Source organism: Lipomyces oligophaga, assembly GCF_038497815.1.
Source record: "Lipomyces oligophaga strain CBS 7107 unplaced genomic scaffold V1516scaffold_7, whole genome shotgun sequence".
NCBI classification, from domain to species: Eukaryota; Fungi; Ascomycota; class Lipomycetes; order Lipomycetales; family Lipomycetaceae; genus Lipomyces; species [Lipomyces] oligophaga.
In genome coordinates, this window is record NW_027117791.1 from 232,067 (window position 1) to 246,789 (window position 14,723).

The 14,723-nt window shown below is 45.8% G+C and overlaps 6 protein-coding genes across 6 annotated transcripts; 4 read left to right on the forward strand and 2 right to left on the reverse strand.

Moving 5' to 3' along the window:
• The first annotated feature begins 99 nt into the window (after window positions 1-99).
• V1516DRAFT_679612 (uncharacterized protein) lies at window positions 100-1,394 on the forward strand. The gene is made up of 3 exons (XM_066922958.1): window positions 100-193; window positions 328-943; window positions 1,093-1,394. The coding sequence occupies exons 2-3, from the start codon at window positions 341-343 to the stop codon at window positions 1,153-1,155; spliced, it is 666 nt and encodes a 221-aa protein (XP_066775570.1). The 5' UTR covers window positions 100-193; window positions 328-340; the 3' UTR covers window positions 1,156-1,394.
• V1516DRAFT_679613 (uncharacterized protein) lies at window positions 1,357-3,805 on the forward strand. The gene has a single exon (XM_066922959.1). The coding sequence runs from the start codon at window positions 1,412-1,414 to the stop codon at window positions 3,353-3,355; it is 1,944 nt and encodes a 647-aa protein (XP_066775571.1). The 5' UTR covers window positions 1,357-1,411; the 3' UTR covers window positions 3,356-3,805.
• Window positions 3,806-3,863: 58 nt separating this feature from the next.
• On the forward strand, window positions 3,864-5,590 carry V1516DRAFT_679614 (CrcB-like protein-domain-containing protein). Its single transcript, XM_066922960.1, has one exon. It carries the CDS (start codon window positions 4,045-4,047, stop codon window positions 5,233-5,235), a length of 1,191 nt encoding a protein of 396 aa, XP_066775572.1. The 5' UTR covers window positions 3,864-4,044; the 3' UTR covers window positions 5,236-5,590.
• Window positions 5,248-6,846, reverse strand: V1516DRAFT_679615 (high-affinity iron transporter). Its single transcript, XM_066922961.1, has 3 exons — window positions 6,559-6,846; window positions 5,595-6,508; window positions 5,248-5,535 (listed from the first exon to the last, which is right to left on the reverse strand). The coding sequence occupies exons 1-3, from the start codon at window positions 6,591-6,593 to the stop codon at window positions 5,318-5,320; spliced, it is 1,167 nt and encodes a 388-aa protein (XP_066775573.1). The 5' UTR covers window positions 6,594-6,846; the 3' UTR covers window positions 5,248-5,317.
• A 1,652-nt stretch (window positions 6,847-8,498) lies between these two features.
• Window positions 8,499-9,723, reverse strand: V1516DRAFT_679617 (high-affinity iron permease). The gene has a single exon (XM_066922962.1). The coding sequence runs from the start codon at window positions 9,667-9,669 to the stop codon at window positions 8,572-8,574; it is 1,098 nt and encodes a 365-aa protein (XP_066775574.1). The 5' UTR covers window positions 9,670-9,723; the 3' UTR covers window positions 8,499-8,571.
• A 2,416-nt stretch (window positions 9,724-12,139) lies between these two features.
• V1516DRAFT_509426 (Cupredoxin) lies at window positions 12,140-14,436 on the forward strand. Its single transcript, XM_066919136.1, has one exon. It carries the CDS (start codon window positions 12,336-12,338, stop codon window positions 14,145-14,147), a length of 1,812 nt encoding a protein of 603 aa, XP_066775575.1. The 5' UTR covers window positions 12,140-12,335; the 3' UTR covers window positions 14,148-14,436.
• Window positions 14,437-14,723: the final 287 nt, after the last annotated feature.

The window sequence follows — 14,723 nt, forward strand, 5'->3', positions numbered from 1 at the left end:
ATCTCGAAATTTTAGTAAATCTCGTTATGCTGGTGGACCGTGTGTCATGACTATTGGTTGCTCCCAACACCCGATCAGGCACTTTAAAAACAAAACTCACGGTACTTTATTAATAACAACACCTCCCTGCAACTCCAGCTCGAGGTTCCGGAGAAAGCGGTTGGCTGAAATCTTCTTTCGGACGCTGAGATTGGTAAGTTTATAATTTGGTGGATTTGACTTCATCAAAAATTCGGTTTTGTTACACAGCTGTTTATTGTTTTACTTCAGCTGCTCCTGATAGATAGCGGTTTGTTATTTTAGTACAGTACTGATTCTGATTTCTAGGAGAAAGGGCACGATGAGATTTCATCTCAAACATAATAAAGCTAAGGAGGATCTGCATAGTGACAAATCTTCGAACGAGACAAATGCGACAGATGTAGGACCTCATGAATTTCGTCTTCTAGATCCCGCAGAGGTGCAATCGTCTGTTCATGCACAACAGGCGTCGAGCCAAATTTCAGAAGGAAGTTATGAAGACACCGCATTCAATAGACAGTATATGACCGGTTCCTTGTCTACGAGTGAAGAGCTTGGCGGATCTGACAGATCCATGCAAGACAGTATGCGTAGAGCTATAGAAGTGGCTGACGAAGATGACGAATGGAATCCGATTTATAACGATGACGATGCGCCTTTAAGAGGACGGTGGCCTCGAGCTGCACATTCGTCTGCAAGATACCCTGTTGATGCGATGCTTGCAGAGGTTCCTGCTGGTCCAGATGAAGAATATTCCAATCAAACATATCCCCAGCAGTACCGAAATCAATATTCTGATGGGTATGGATATAGCCAAGAAGATAGACAATATTCGCAGGATGAAGCTGAGGTTGAATACGATCGTCGTCAGCCGAATTCAACGACGAATGGTTTGGACGAGCCCGACATTTCGGACCAATTTGTGAGTAGAGATCTGTCGTCCACTTCCTCGTGGAAACGACCCTCTTTCCCAGTTGACCGTGAGTCCGACACTTTTAGCTTTGAAGAAGGCGGTTCAGAAGAGATTGGGGGCTATTTATCGTCGAGCATAATCGCTGACCGTAATATCAGAATACCGCTTCACAAGCACGTTGCAAGTCAGGAGAGCGAAACAAATCCTCCAGAGGAGAATAGAGTTTCCGCTCTTGACTCTTCGAATTCGCTAAGGCGTTTGTCGTTTGAAGAATCAGAAATCGATTCGCCAGTTCTAGGACGACTACATTTGAGCGATGACGACAGCGAACTGGAAGGTTGTGGGAAGGGAATGGAACCGGCGATAAATGAGGTGTTACGCAATGAGGAAGATGAGATTCAAATTAGAAATGGAGGAGAGATTGAAAATGAAAATGAAAATGAAAATGAAAATGAAAATGAGACTGGCAAGAACGCTATGCCAGAAAGCTATGACGTTCAAGTTGCACATCCACGGCCACAGAGGCTATCTATGGGTACTATATCCGAGCTTTCCAAGGCAGCAGATATAGATTCTGGTGATGTAGAATCAGATGATCGTTTTGCAGGAAAGGGCGAATCGCCCTTTCCTGCTCGTCTCGCTTCGCCGGTTAAGCTTGTATCAGATTCTGTCGAGGGACGACGGCTTGAAGATCAGCCTTCTGGAGGACTTGAAGCTTCTGGTGGAGAAAAGATTTCTAATAAACCTTGCTCGCCAATAAAGTCCAGCTCGCCAGGAAGGATAGGCTACCACGGAAAAAATGGTACTACCGGCAAGAAGAAACGGCAGCCAGTAGTGCTAGCACCAACAGGTATTCGATATCCGGCACCGATTCCCACAAAAATTCGGCTGCCGCCACTATTATCAGAACAGAGTAAGAAAGCTTCGATAGAAAAGTTGAAGCAGCCGCCTGCCATAACTGAGAAACCCAGCTCCAGGCCTGAAGAAGAGTTTTCTATACTATCTGCACCTATGATCTTGGCCGAGCCATGCGAGGTGAAGGTGGAGGACAAGAGTGAAGAAAAATTGGTTATTGAAGGAGATGGAATCAGTGAAAGAATTGTCAATATGAAGCCTGGTTTAGGTCTACGATTTGAAAATCCACATCAGAATTTAGACAGCATGCTGGACAAAATTCCCGAGAAGAAGCCAAGTGCAGAGGAGCAGATAGTGCAAGAAGCTATCGAGAACCCGAATTCGCTTTTACATGAGCTTGAAGAGCGCAAGGCCTTGTTGAAAGCTCGAGCAAGAGGGGGCGGAGGAGGGACAACAACATTACTTGATCTGGATGACGTTGCATTACGAGGGAACGAGCATCGTCGCAAGATGGTAAATCAGTTTGGTGCGGATGGTGCTAAAGAAGTTGGCCAAGGTGAAGACGATGTGCCATTGTCAGTTGTCTATGAGAGGGCAGTTGAAGATCGCAAACGCGAAGTTGCCAAGAAGCGCGTACCTGGACGAGATGCACAGACAAAGTTAGATTTTGGAGCTGATTCTGGCGGTATGATTTCTGCTAGGTTCGTCCCAGACCAAACCAGTTCTCACCCCCAGTCGCAGGTCCAGAATCCGAATGCAGGAAAAAAGGTGTATCTGCAATCGCATTCAGAACAGGAATTAGGACGTAACACACCATCAGCAATTGGGGTTCCAAGTATCAACAATGGACATGAGATAGGCTGGCGTCGAGTGTCCAGTGGTTCTGATCGAGGCTTAATTACGCCGATTGCAATGGTCCGGCCAAATTCAGTCGTTTTCACCACTCAGAACGACGCAGCTCGGCATAGTCAGGTCAATATGATGAATTCGGCAAGCCAATCTGGTCAGATGAATCAGGGACGGCCGAGTTCGATGTATTCGGAAAATCGGCCGATGTCTATGTACTCCGCAGGCTATGCGACTAGTGTGAATACACAATCAGGGTATGCTCAATCCGGCTACAATCGGGGAACCGGATATCTACGAGCGAGCATTTCTGAATCACAGAAACAGAAACAGGAAGACCCCATCCAAGCGAGACAAACCAGCGACTCCAGAACGTCGATGATGAATAGCGAGCAAGCCAACTCCCGACGAATGATGATTATGGCCGGACATCCTGAACAGCCTGTGCAAGCAGGACAAGTAGGACATGGAGTTCCGATGATGACGAAACAAGGCATTGAGCTTCTACAGCGAAAACAAAATTCGGATACTCGGACTCGGAAGCCGCAATGGTATCCGACTCCACCAGTAGGTATGGTAGGATCCATTGCACCTATTGGACCAGAATCGAGATTTGGAACTGGAGTAGGACCGGGAGCAGCGACGGCAAAGGTGATGATGAAGGATAACACCAGGAAAAAGGAAGTAGTGGAGCGTTGGAGGCAGAGTGTGCTGTTTTAGATAATGCGATTTGTGGGTTCGTTCTATTGCTATTGGAATATATAGAATTTCTATTTTGCTGGTCTACCTATATCGAAGCAGTGGTCGCGGTATATGTAGATATTGCGCCTAGTAAAGCAAGCTATGTGGGCTTGGTTGAACTATTGTGAGTAGAGTAACAAGTAGTAGCATTGTTTCATCTATTGGCACCTCGACGTTATTTCTGTAGTAGCAGCTACAATTCTAGATAATCTTTCTGTAATTAATGCGTTATTACCTTGATTAGACTAGTTTTATACATATGCATCTATTGTTGATGAAGATGGTCCCTGATATAATCAAATCATATACACTGTGATTTATATGCATTGGCACAAGACAAACCAGTTCAATAATTCAGGTTGCTCACACATAGACATAATTAGAATCCAGTATAATGCACTATGAATTATCAAAATTTATGAAATAGTATAAATAATTTTGTTTGCAGCACTTAGTTTGAATGAAATTACCAATTTTGGATGGAAATAAATGGATTGGGAGGAAAATGATTCACATAAATATAATCCCGCAGCCCCCCTATGTAACAACGGTTGGAGTTGATGATTGAGTAATTGTACGGTGAGGGGCGGCATGTGGAAATCTCTCAACTCAAATCATTTTACAGTGAAAGACCAAGCGAGAAACAACATTGAAGACTCTGAAACAAAATGAATGTAGCTCAAGGGATTGACGAGGTCTACGCGCCGACGAATGCGGAAAATGAAGTGCCGACGGAGGAGATTCAAGATATCAGTCCGCAGTCGACGGGTTTAAGTGAGCTTGAACGGACGATTTCTTCACGTCGTCGACGTCGAGCAGAAGATGGAGGAGAACCAGAGGAATTGGAAGACACTTTAGAAGAAGAGATCGAGAAACCTAAAAAGATTCAGATACCTAAGGACGGCATAGTGATAGAAATGATTGAAATTCTCAATTGGTTGATTGTGTTTTCCATTTTCGGCGTACTTGCCCGGCTCGGTCTGAATGCGTTGGAAGATTATCCCGGGACACCATCGACCTCGTTGGTCTGGGTACAGTTTGTAGGATGTGTGATCATGGGGTTTCTCTCAGAAATCAAGGATTTATTTATTTTGCCCAACGACCGCGGCACAAGTCTTGGGATCTTCATCGGGCTGACGACTGGTTTCTGCGGGTCATTTACGACGTTTTCGTCGTGGATGAAAGAATGCTTTTTGCTGATGGCAAACTATCCCTACGAGTCTCGTCCTAGAGGATACTCCGTACTGGGTTTGCTGGACGGCGTTCTAGTAACTTTGGGATTGTCTTTATTTGGCCTACGTTTTGGGGCCCATGTTGGCTTGTTTTTCAGACATACATGTCCCCAGTTTGTTTGGTGGACTCAATACAAATCCAGCGAGAGTCTCGTGTTCTATACCAGGCTCGCCTCTGTCGTTCTTGGATTCGGCGTCTGGCTAGGTGCCGTACTGATGGCAATTTTTATTGCGAAATGGCGTGGGAACGTTTTGTTTGCACTTGTTTTTGGGCCGCTCGGTACGCTGCTGCGCTGGTACTTGTCGCGAATCATGAATCCACTGTGCAAATCTTTTCCGTTGGGAACATTTACGGCCAATATCTTTGCGACAGTCGTCATTGGATGTCTGTCGATCGCACAGATGCATACTAACGGCGTCCTGGTTTCATGTCAAGTGATTAATGGTTTAGAAAATGGTTTTTGTGGGTGTTTGTCGACGGTATCTACATTTGTTTTAGAGCTGAGCACGCTAAAGCCGGGCCATGCATGGACATATGGATTAGTGAGTATAGTGGTGGGAGTCATTGTCATGTGCTTGACCCTTGGAGTCGAGCATTGGCGATTTGAAACCTATTTTGAGTGTTGACGCGTTATTTTTCTTTCAACTATTCATATCCATAACCATATCATAATTTGCATTTTCATTCATCCGTCACGACAGCAAACAATCAATGCTCAGTAATGTCAGACGCTAACGATCGTGAGGAGGCCAAAGAGGCCAAAGAGGCCAGAGACTCTACCGAACCTGTCGGTAAAGTGTATATTTGGCGACTCGGCAAAATAATTAACTTTTGCCTATAAGCAAGGAGAACCACGACGCAGGAAATTACAATCCAGTACAAGTTGTAGGATATCACTGAACCATATGTGGCTGTATTTTGCCAGCCTAAAATTAATTAATGTCTGTAAAAATAGAAAAATTGCAAAAATAAATTTCCAACGTACCCAAAAGAGCCTGGAAAATCATCCAGACACCATCTATTTCCGGATTGCAACAGTCAAAGTGCCATACTGCTGTTCTGATGTTATAAGAACCTGGTCCTGAGCCGGACTCTGAAGTGTTGTGACCGACTTTTTGATTGTAGAAATAATATTCAAAATACCAAGCAGCACGGGAGATGAGGGCGGCACCGACGAGATAGAGAAAGCAAGTCGAGATGATCAGAAAGACCTGGATTGACATCCGATTTGTGCCAGATTGGTAGATGAGATATCCGACCAAACAACCGGCCAGTAGTCCTGTGAGAAGAGGTAGCGGGATAGCAGATGCTGGTGAAGATAGCGAGACGCCGCCAAGAAACACGATGGCCTCAACACCTTCGCGGACGACGGTGAGGAAAGGCAGAATGGCCATCGCGTACTTTGCCATGAATTGCCGAATATGCTCATAAAGCTTTACCTTTGGTCTGTTTTCATGTGCCGCAGTCACCCCATAAGAGTCCGAATTAAGATTCTGGTCTGCATTCGCAAATTTTGACATTGATTGCTCAAGCTTGACTCGCCATTTACTCTTCATCTTGTTAATTCTCAGCATGGCCAATCCCATGATCGAAATCAAGATACTGGCTAGACAGCAAAAAACAGCTTCCCACAAGTACTCTGATTCGAGCCAGATATTTGTGCCGATCGCGTACCAGATCGCTAGGATGGTCACTGCGACAAGTAGACAGACAAGTAAGCCTAGCACGGTGCCGATCCAGACTTGACAAACCAGCTGCCGATAAAGAAATGGATCATTGCCGGCACGGCTATTGCTATTTATGGCGGTGGATGAAGAGGTGTGAGTCGAAATACCCTTCTTTAGAAAGGCGAGAAGAACGGAAATGATGATTGAAGCCTCTAAAGTCTCGCGAAAGATGCTGGAAATTTGTTAGTTTATGAAGGAGACAAATCAACGCTGATCACGTACATGAAAAAGATTGGAGCAGAAAAGTAAATCGCCATTCAGTATTTTCTATAATCTTACGTGTATTATAGGTGTATTCATCAAAAATACTTTCACATAGCCAGCATCATATCGGCCAGTCTTGGCGTGGGATATGACTTTGAAATAGAGTAGCAGAACCTTCAAAGGCGAATTACAATGAGCGATATTATAATAATGTCTACTCTATTATTCTTATATTGTAGACAGTATTATTTTGAGCAAGTATAAAGGATGCTGGAGGGGTGATAACGATGATCTGATACAGTGACCTGATCTGATCTGATCTGATCTCACGATCTGATAACGAACGTGACAGCGTATTAGCGTACTGACCCTAGCTGTGAACAATCCGGATATTTTAGTCTGCTGTTTATTTTTAATTTTATTTTTACTTCATTTTTTAATCTCTATATATTTTTTTAATAGACGAATCGTTTTTAATTACAAAATCAATAATATCATAAGTAGATCTCCGATAACAGTTATCGTGTCACATCTGGTTACGGTCCGGCCGGAGTTAGCATGCCGTAAATATGAATAGTGAAACACACGTTTAAATATAAGTCTGTTTCGATTTATATGAGTTTAAAAGTTCTAAATTTATTCATGAATAAGTGCATGAAGTTAATGTCTGCAATCTATATCCATCCGAGAGTCGCGCTGACAAGGGGTAGAATTGAGCTAAAACCAAGTTTGAACAGTAAATCGCTCGCATGAAAGTTTATGAAAGGAGGAAGGGAGTTTAACTTGAAATCATTGGGAGGTCCCTACGTGAGACTAGATCAAGTAGACTCAAAGGATCGAAATAATCCAGAATTAGCCTGCAGATGCCCCATAGAAGTGGAGTTAGCGAAATTTACTCCTTTTGGTCGACTGCAAGGTTGACATTGGCCATTTTACGTGAAGACGATTGATAGAAATCAAGAAGCAAAACGCTTGATTTACGCAGTTCTCGGGGAGTAGTTCAGAAAATACGGGTTCCACTGGTTCCGGCGAATAGACTCAACGCTGTGTTTTGGCAAAATGACCTGCTTCCATGTGGCATCCGTGGAAGCCACACCACTCTTGAGATGGATCATGCCCGGGACCGTGGAAACCCTGGATTCTGTAGTATCCTTTCATGTTATGCTATTATTAATATTTGTCGAATTTGTCCATATCAGATGCCATTGCGTGCCTTGAGTGCAAATGAGTTTCGCAGAGCTAGACATGCTCGGGCTGGAAGTTATAGGGCGAACCTGCCGCGCGCGAAATCAATGTATGCCGGAGACCACATCGGCAGGACAGCAGATTATACCGTATTAGGGCTATATTTGGTTTGTAGCTGGAGCCTTGAGTAGAATCCTACCAGCAGTAATTTTAAAACACAAGAGCTGTTCAGTATATGCTGGCTACTCACATCGGAGGTTAGTCGAGCACTGCTACTAATGGTACAGGCTAGACGACGGGGCCCGATTATGCCGGCGGATACGACTTGAGGGTTCTGTTCATGATTCGGTGAAGTTTAGAATTATTAAGATTTCTCGGAAACAGCATGCATTGCCACCGCAGTCAGTGTGGATAGAAAACGCACAGGGAGACTGCTGAATCCACGAGTGCCAACAAGCATCAGTGCCGTATGCACACTAATCCAGAAAATTGAGTTATGCAGATCTGTTTAGCCATGGCGGTCAAGTTTTATTGGAAAATATATGAAATCAGACAAAAGCACAACTCGGTCAGTGGTTACACGCCACAGAACTGCTCTCCAAATCATATTCAAATCGTTTTCAAAACTGTAACCGATCCTAATTGGGCACAATCACCGACGTGGACTGTTCCCCTACATCGACTCATTCTCTACATTTTTTCATTACATTTGTAAGCCAGAATTGCAATGCTACGAAGAATAAGCTACAAGTCAATCATAAAAATTCAAAAAAGACCAGAATATATTAGGGAATTAATCGGTCTGAGTAGCAAAAACACTAATCAAAAAAACACAAAAACAACGCATTACTCTTTGATCTCTGCAGACCCAGAGTCAGCCGCTGAACCAGCCTCGGCCGCAGCTTCAGCAGCACGCTTTTCACGGCGAGCAGCCTTCTTCGCAGCAAGTCTGGCCTGGCGCTTCTCCTCAAAGGACCGCAAGAAAGGAAAGTATCCCTTCTTCTCCTTGAAGATCATGAGAACAACGCAGATGCAGAGGAAGATCCAGTACACATTGTAAGAAACAACCGAACCATAGGTAGCCGAGTTGGTCCATCCGAACAAAGCGTTGAAAACCATCCAGCCACCATTGTCGTTCATCTCGGGATTGCAGCAGTTGACGTGCCAGACGACCTTGCGGATATCGTAGGAACCAGCACCGGAACCAGTTTCGGCAGCGTCACCTCCGACAAGTTTGACCCACTCGTACATCTCAAAGTACCAGACGGCCTTGGAAAAGAGACCGGCACCGACGAGATAGAGGAAGCAAGTGGCAACGATAAGGAAGAACTGCAGCTTGACAAAGTTACCACCCTTGTACATGAGGAAACCGACGGCGCAACCAGCGAGCAGACCACAGATAACAGCAAGCGGGAAAGCACGGGCAGGCGAAGTAAGGGAGACACCACCGACGAAGACAATGGCCTCGACACCCTCACGGAGAACGGTGACAAATGGCAAGATGGCCATGGCATACTTACGGCCGAATCGGCCCAAGCGACCTTTGCCCTTGGTGTTGGAGTTCTCCATGGCCTCAGCAATTTTGATACGCCATTTCTCCTTGAGCTTGTTAAGACGCAACATGGCAAGACCCATGATGGTGATAATAATGGTAGCGATGAGCGAGAAAATACCTTCCCAGAGATCCTCCGAGTTACCCCAGATATCTTTACCGAGAGAGTACCATGTGCCAATGAATGCACCTCCGATGACGAGACAGATAAATAAACCTAGAGCAGAACCAACCCAGACCTGGATAACGAGACGTTTGTATAGTTTAGGGTCACTATCAGACCGTCCGATACCTTGCTTCAAGAACGCAAGCAGCACGGAAATAATGATCGCGGCCTCGAGGGTTTCACGAAAGACGATGAAAAACACCGACACGTCGAAAACGTACGCCATTTTCGACTATAATATTGCTGTTAGAAGGAATATTATTGAGTAATTGCACGTCAAGAGAAGCAAGAAGAGAAGCGAGTAAAAGAGCGAAGGAGCGAGACGCCTGGTATAAGAGGGCCGACGCACTGTTTGCTGGAAGAGTTGTGTCGACTCAGTCGACACAACTCTTCGTAGCGGTGCTGGGCGCGCATGCACTGCACGCTGGGTCTTGCTCTACTGTGCATGGCGCGACACCGCTATACGACTTCCACACCTGCTCCACTGGCAGGATTCATTATATTTGACTTTATTTTCTTCTTTTTGTTCTGGTCGGCTCAGCAGACTTTGCGAGTCGCTTTCTGGCGAAAATGAAGAATACTAATCAGAGCAGGTTTTCACCTTTACAGAGCACAACATCGGGTTGGGTCAACATCGGAAGGAAGCCGACAGCCCGACTAGACCTGTACCGGTGTTCTAGGCCTTGTCACACCGGTGCATTTCATAACACTTTTTGTTGAGACAGAATTAATTAATCAACACAATACAATGCATACAATGAATGCACACAATCCGTCTGCGGTAAATGCTGCACTGTCTGAGACTGTTTTATGACTGCTGAGTGACTACGGCCATGATTGCTGCTACGGCTGTTATGAGTACAGACTACTACTAACATTTCTGCCAGCGAGCAGTTCTGTTGTCGTAGAAGTGCTCGCAATGTTTGCAATGCTCGCTTTGTAAAACGCTCTCGCAAGCGCCAGCACCAGTAACGGTTCCCGATGCCCGCTGACGCCCTAAAACGCGCAGGAGAATAAATCAGATGGAATGAAAAAACCGAAATAAAATCTAATCAACAAAAAAAATTCAAAAAATCAAAAAAAAATCAAACAAATCAGATAACCTGACCGCCGCGACAACTCTGGCCAAAAAGTAGCCTGACCAGCAGACCGACTAAGACAAGACAAGACCCAGCTGAACTCAAGATAACGTTCCCGCCTACTTTGCCTCGATTAAGCTTCTCTCTTGTCCGAGTACAAGCTCTTTGCCTGTTCTCACCGTCGCCCTGTCTCTCAGCTCTCTTCCCATCCGCACGCGCTGTCCACGCTCCCCGGCCTCGGCCTCATCGGGGTCTAGACCACTGTGGGAACCCGAACCCACGACATCGTGAGCGCAGGGCGAGTGTGCGAGATGATTTGGCGAGAGAAGAGGGCACGATGGAGAACGAAATTCGCGCTCCCCTAACTGTGCAGATTGCGTCGGCGATGGCTGATTTGCGGACTTTTATTTGTTACGCATCTATGGTCGGGACCTTAATATCGCAGATCTTGCGTCTAACGAGACAGCAGAGACAGCAGAGACAGGACCAGACAGAACGGACAGAACGGACAGAATGGACAGAATGGGACAGACGTGACCAGACAACTGCAGTATTCCGTCTAGCTTGCTCGCGAGACTCGCAGCTCTTCTTGTCGGATAAAGTCGGGCAGTCGTAAGACAGAAACGCCAAGTCCGAGTGCCACGGCGAGATCCGAAACTTAATGTTGTCTCGATGGACTTTGATTTACACAGTAGAAAGCTCTATAGAGCTATCCAGAACTCTGTCTACATCCTCAGTCTCTGTGTCTCTGTGTCTCTGTGTATCTGTGTCTCTCTGCATGCGTCTCAGACAGAACAACTGCTCACCGCTTCACTACTGTCTCAGAATCTAACGCGGCTGCTGGAATTAAGACTATTACGACACGATTGGCAGCGTCGCCAAGAGAGACAGAAGCCAATAACACCTAACAAAGTCAGGACACTGAGTTGAAGACCGTGGGAAAATCGCAGACAGAAAAAAAAAATAAAAAAAAAACGCCGCGCTTGTTCGTTCTAGCTTCCTCCGTGTCGAATGCCAAATCAGATTGGGCCGTTCGACACGCCATCTTAATCAATCGATCAAATCAAATCGATCGATCAGTCACTAATCAAATCAATCAATCAAATCAGATCGCCCAGCCTAGACCGCAAAACTCTAATCCCAGGGCAAGCCCAGCCTAGTCCTTCCCCCCCCGGTTTGTCCTGCGTCTGATTATCGTCGCCACTAGCCCGATACACACACCCTTCTCACCCTCTCCCAGCGGCAAATCTCGACTCGACCAGACCGCAGACCACGCTCTGGACATTCGCTGTCGGTAAATTCTGCTATGCTGCCAAATGTCGACACAGCTCACTCCTACCCAGATCCGTCTCGTCGGCCGTCCGCGTTCGCTCGCGCTCGCACTCCGTAGCAAAAACCTAATACCAAGAAATACCCTCATCTCTGTCTTGTCTGAGTCCTTATTTCCTTGCTCTGACTACCGAGACGGACTACCCACCCGCACCGTACTCGCCTCTCTGTACTCGCCTCTCTGTACTCAACCCCAAGTACTCTCTGTCCCTACTCGCCCTGGGCGGCTCTCGTGCTGTGTCTCGTCTCCCGCTCCAGCTCGTCCTCTCTGCTTTCGCTCCACGCACGCTGTCTACCTTTATCTTCTCCCGCTCTTCCAGTTTCCTTCTTTTTTTCCTCTACCATTCTCTTATTCTCTTTCCTCTCTCCAGTCATTTCCTCTCTCCATACCCCCCTCCCTGCTTTCTTGCTGCTTCTTGTTGTCTTGACTGACTGATCGTCCGCACAACAACTCCAGCATCAGAACACCCTCATATTTAAAATAATGCGCTCAGTACTCCCCTGCGCGGGCCTGCTGGCCTCGCTGGCTTCGTTCGCCTCGCTAGCAGCAGCCAAAACAGTCCAGTATGACTGGACTACCTCGTGGGTCAACGCCAATCCCGACGGTCTTTACGAGCGTAAAGTCATTGGTATCAACGGCGAATGGCCGCTTCCTATCATCGACATCGACATTTACGACCGCGTGATTGTCAACCTCACCAACAACCTCGACGAGCCCACCTCGATCCATTTCCATGGTCTGTTCCAGAACGGCACTAACACCATGGATGGTCCCGTCGGTCTCAATCAGTGTCCCATTCCAGTTGGCTCAAACTTCATCTATAACTTCACCGTCGACCAGCCCGGAACATACTGGTATCACTCGCATTATTCGGCGCAGTATCCTGACGGTCTGCGTGCTCCTTTGATTGTGCATGATCCTGATGAACCCTTTGCCGGCGATTATGACGAGGAATTGTACTTGACTGTTAGTGACTGGTACCATGACACAACTAATTGGCTTTCAACGAACAAGTTTTTGACTCTTGTCAATCCGACCGGTGCTGAACCCATTCCGGACTACAATCTGCAGAATGATACTGTTGACTTGAAGTGGGCTGTCGAACCTGGAACGACCTACAAGTTGCGTCTGATCAATTTCGGTGCACTTGTCTCTCAGTACATTTGGTTCGAGGACCATAATGTCACAGTTGTCGAGATTGATGGTGTTTATGTGGAGCCATACGAGACAAACATGATTTACATCACTGTTGCGCAGCGTTATACGGTCCTGCTGACGACCAAGAACGACACCTCTAAGAACTACCCGTTTGTAACTTCGCTTGATTTGGACATGCTTGACACCCCTCCTTTGTTCAACGAAAATACAACTGGTTGGCTTACATACGACGATACTGCGGATTTCCCTGACGCTGCTATTATTTCTGAATTTGACTTCCTTGATGACTTCTACCTTGTTCCTGTCGAGAAGGAGGAACTCTGGGAAGCAGATTACTCATTCACTGTTGTTGTTGCCATGATCAATCTTAACGATGGTGTCAACTACGCTTTCTTCAATAACATTACTTATGTCGCACCAAATGTTCCTACTTTGTACACTGTTATGTCTTCTGGCAATGACTCTACGGATGCGACCATTTACGGTTCAAACACTAACACATTTGTGTTGGACTACAAGGATGTTGTCGAGATTGTTCTTAACAGTCAGGATCCTGGTAAACATCCTTTCCATTTACATGGTCACGTTTTCCAGGTTGTTGAGCGGTCTGAGGGGTCGGACGACGACAGTGTTTACATTGAATACGACCCCAGCAATCCTGGTGATCGCCAGAAGTACCCAATGCGTCGTGATACTGTCTATGTGCGACCAAATGGATACATGGTGTTGCGTTTCATTGCCGACAATCCAGGTGTCTGGTTCTTCCATTGTCATATTGAATGGCATTTGGAGCAAGGTCTTGCCCTTGTTCTTGTTGAAGCTCCTCTAGAGATTCAGGAACGTATAACTATCCCCGAAGATCATTACGCAGCATGCAAAGCTGGCGGTTATGCCTACGAAGGTAATGCGGCTGGTAACACCGAGGATTTGTTTGATCTTACTGGCGAGTCTGTTCAGCCAAAGGATATTCCTGCCGGTTTCACAGCCCGGGGTATTGTTGCTATGGTGTTTTCATGTGTTTCTGCGTTCATTGGAATGGCCTTTTTGACTTGGTATGGTATGTCGGATCTCAAGAACTATGAGGCCGAGGTCGCCGATTACTATGGTGATGATGAAGTTGTTTCCGAGACCAAGTGATGTAACTAATATTGTTTTTGTTTTTGAATTTTTAAATTTGGACTCTTAATTAAGTTTTATTTCATATTCTATTCTATTTTATTGTATTCTTTCTTTTTTTTGTGGTGCGTAGCGAAGTATCGGGTCTCCGATAATCAGCAGATTTTATCTGATCAGTTCCAATCTGATATGGAAATCTAGACTAACTGGACCCACTTTGATTACCTACGCGGTGCCCGAGTGTCGTCGTAGGCTTCCATAGCGCCAACACTAATTCCAGTTTGTTATAGTATGATATAGTATGCCACAGCGAGATTTCTCTTTGGAAAAGTGTAGAAATAGCCTGCGGTTGCATGTATGCTCTGAATCCAGATTAGTTCCGCCAGCCTTGAAGTTGTGCCGCTGCTCGTTTCTGCAGTAGCTTATTTCCTCTCTTTCCGGCCTTGTTTCAGCCTGGGGTTTCCACCAATCCGAGTTCTCTCTTGTTTATTTTGTACTTGCCGTTGTCGCTGTAAAGTTACGTCATTTCAATCTGATAACATCAATAGTCCAAGACATACATGTATATAGAAATATAAGAATATAATTTGCACCAAT

Excerpts from the sequence above, each read along its gene's own strand:
- V1516DRAFT_679612 (XM_066922958.1), top strand. The coding sequence starts at position 341 with ATGAGATTTCATCTCAAACATAATAAAGCTAAGGAGGATCTGCATAGT. Across the intron at positions 944-1,092 it reads CCGACATTTCGGACCAATTT|AATACCGCTTCACAAGCACG; the intron begins GTGAGTAGAGAT and ends CCGTAATATCAG.
- V1516DRAFT_679613 (XM_066922959.1), top strand. The coding sequence starts at position 1,412 with ATGCCAGAAAGCTATGACGTTCAAGTTGCACATCCACGGCCACAGAGG.
- V1516DRAFT_679614 (XM_066922960.1), top strand. The coding sequence starts at position 4,045 with ATGAATGTAGCTCAAGGGATTGACGAGGTCTACGCGCCGACGAATGCG.
- V1516DRAFT_679615 (XM_066922961.1), bottom strand. The coding sequence starts at position 6,593 with ATGGCGATTTACTTTTCTGCTCCAATCTTTTTCAT. Across the intron at positions 6,509-6,558 it reads TCTGCTCCAATCTTTTTCAT|CATCTTTCGCGAGACTTTAG; the intron begins GTACGTGATCAG and ends ACAAATTTCCAG. Across the intron at positions 5,536-5,594 it reads GATTTTCCAGGCTCTTTTGG|GCTGGCAAAATACAGCCACA; the intron begins GTACGTTGGAAA and ends AATTAATTTTAG.
- V1516DRAFT_679617 (XM_066922962.1), bottom strand. The coding sequence starts at position 9,669 with ATGGCGTACGTTTTCGACGTGTCGGTGTTTTTCATCGTCTTTCGTGAA.
- V1516DRAFT_509426 (XM_066919136.1), top strand. The coding sequence starts at position 12,336 with ATGCGCTCAGTACTCCCCTGCGCGGGCCTGCTGGCCTCGCTGGCTTCG.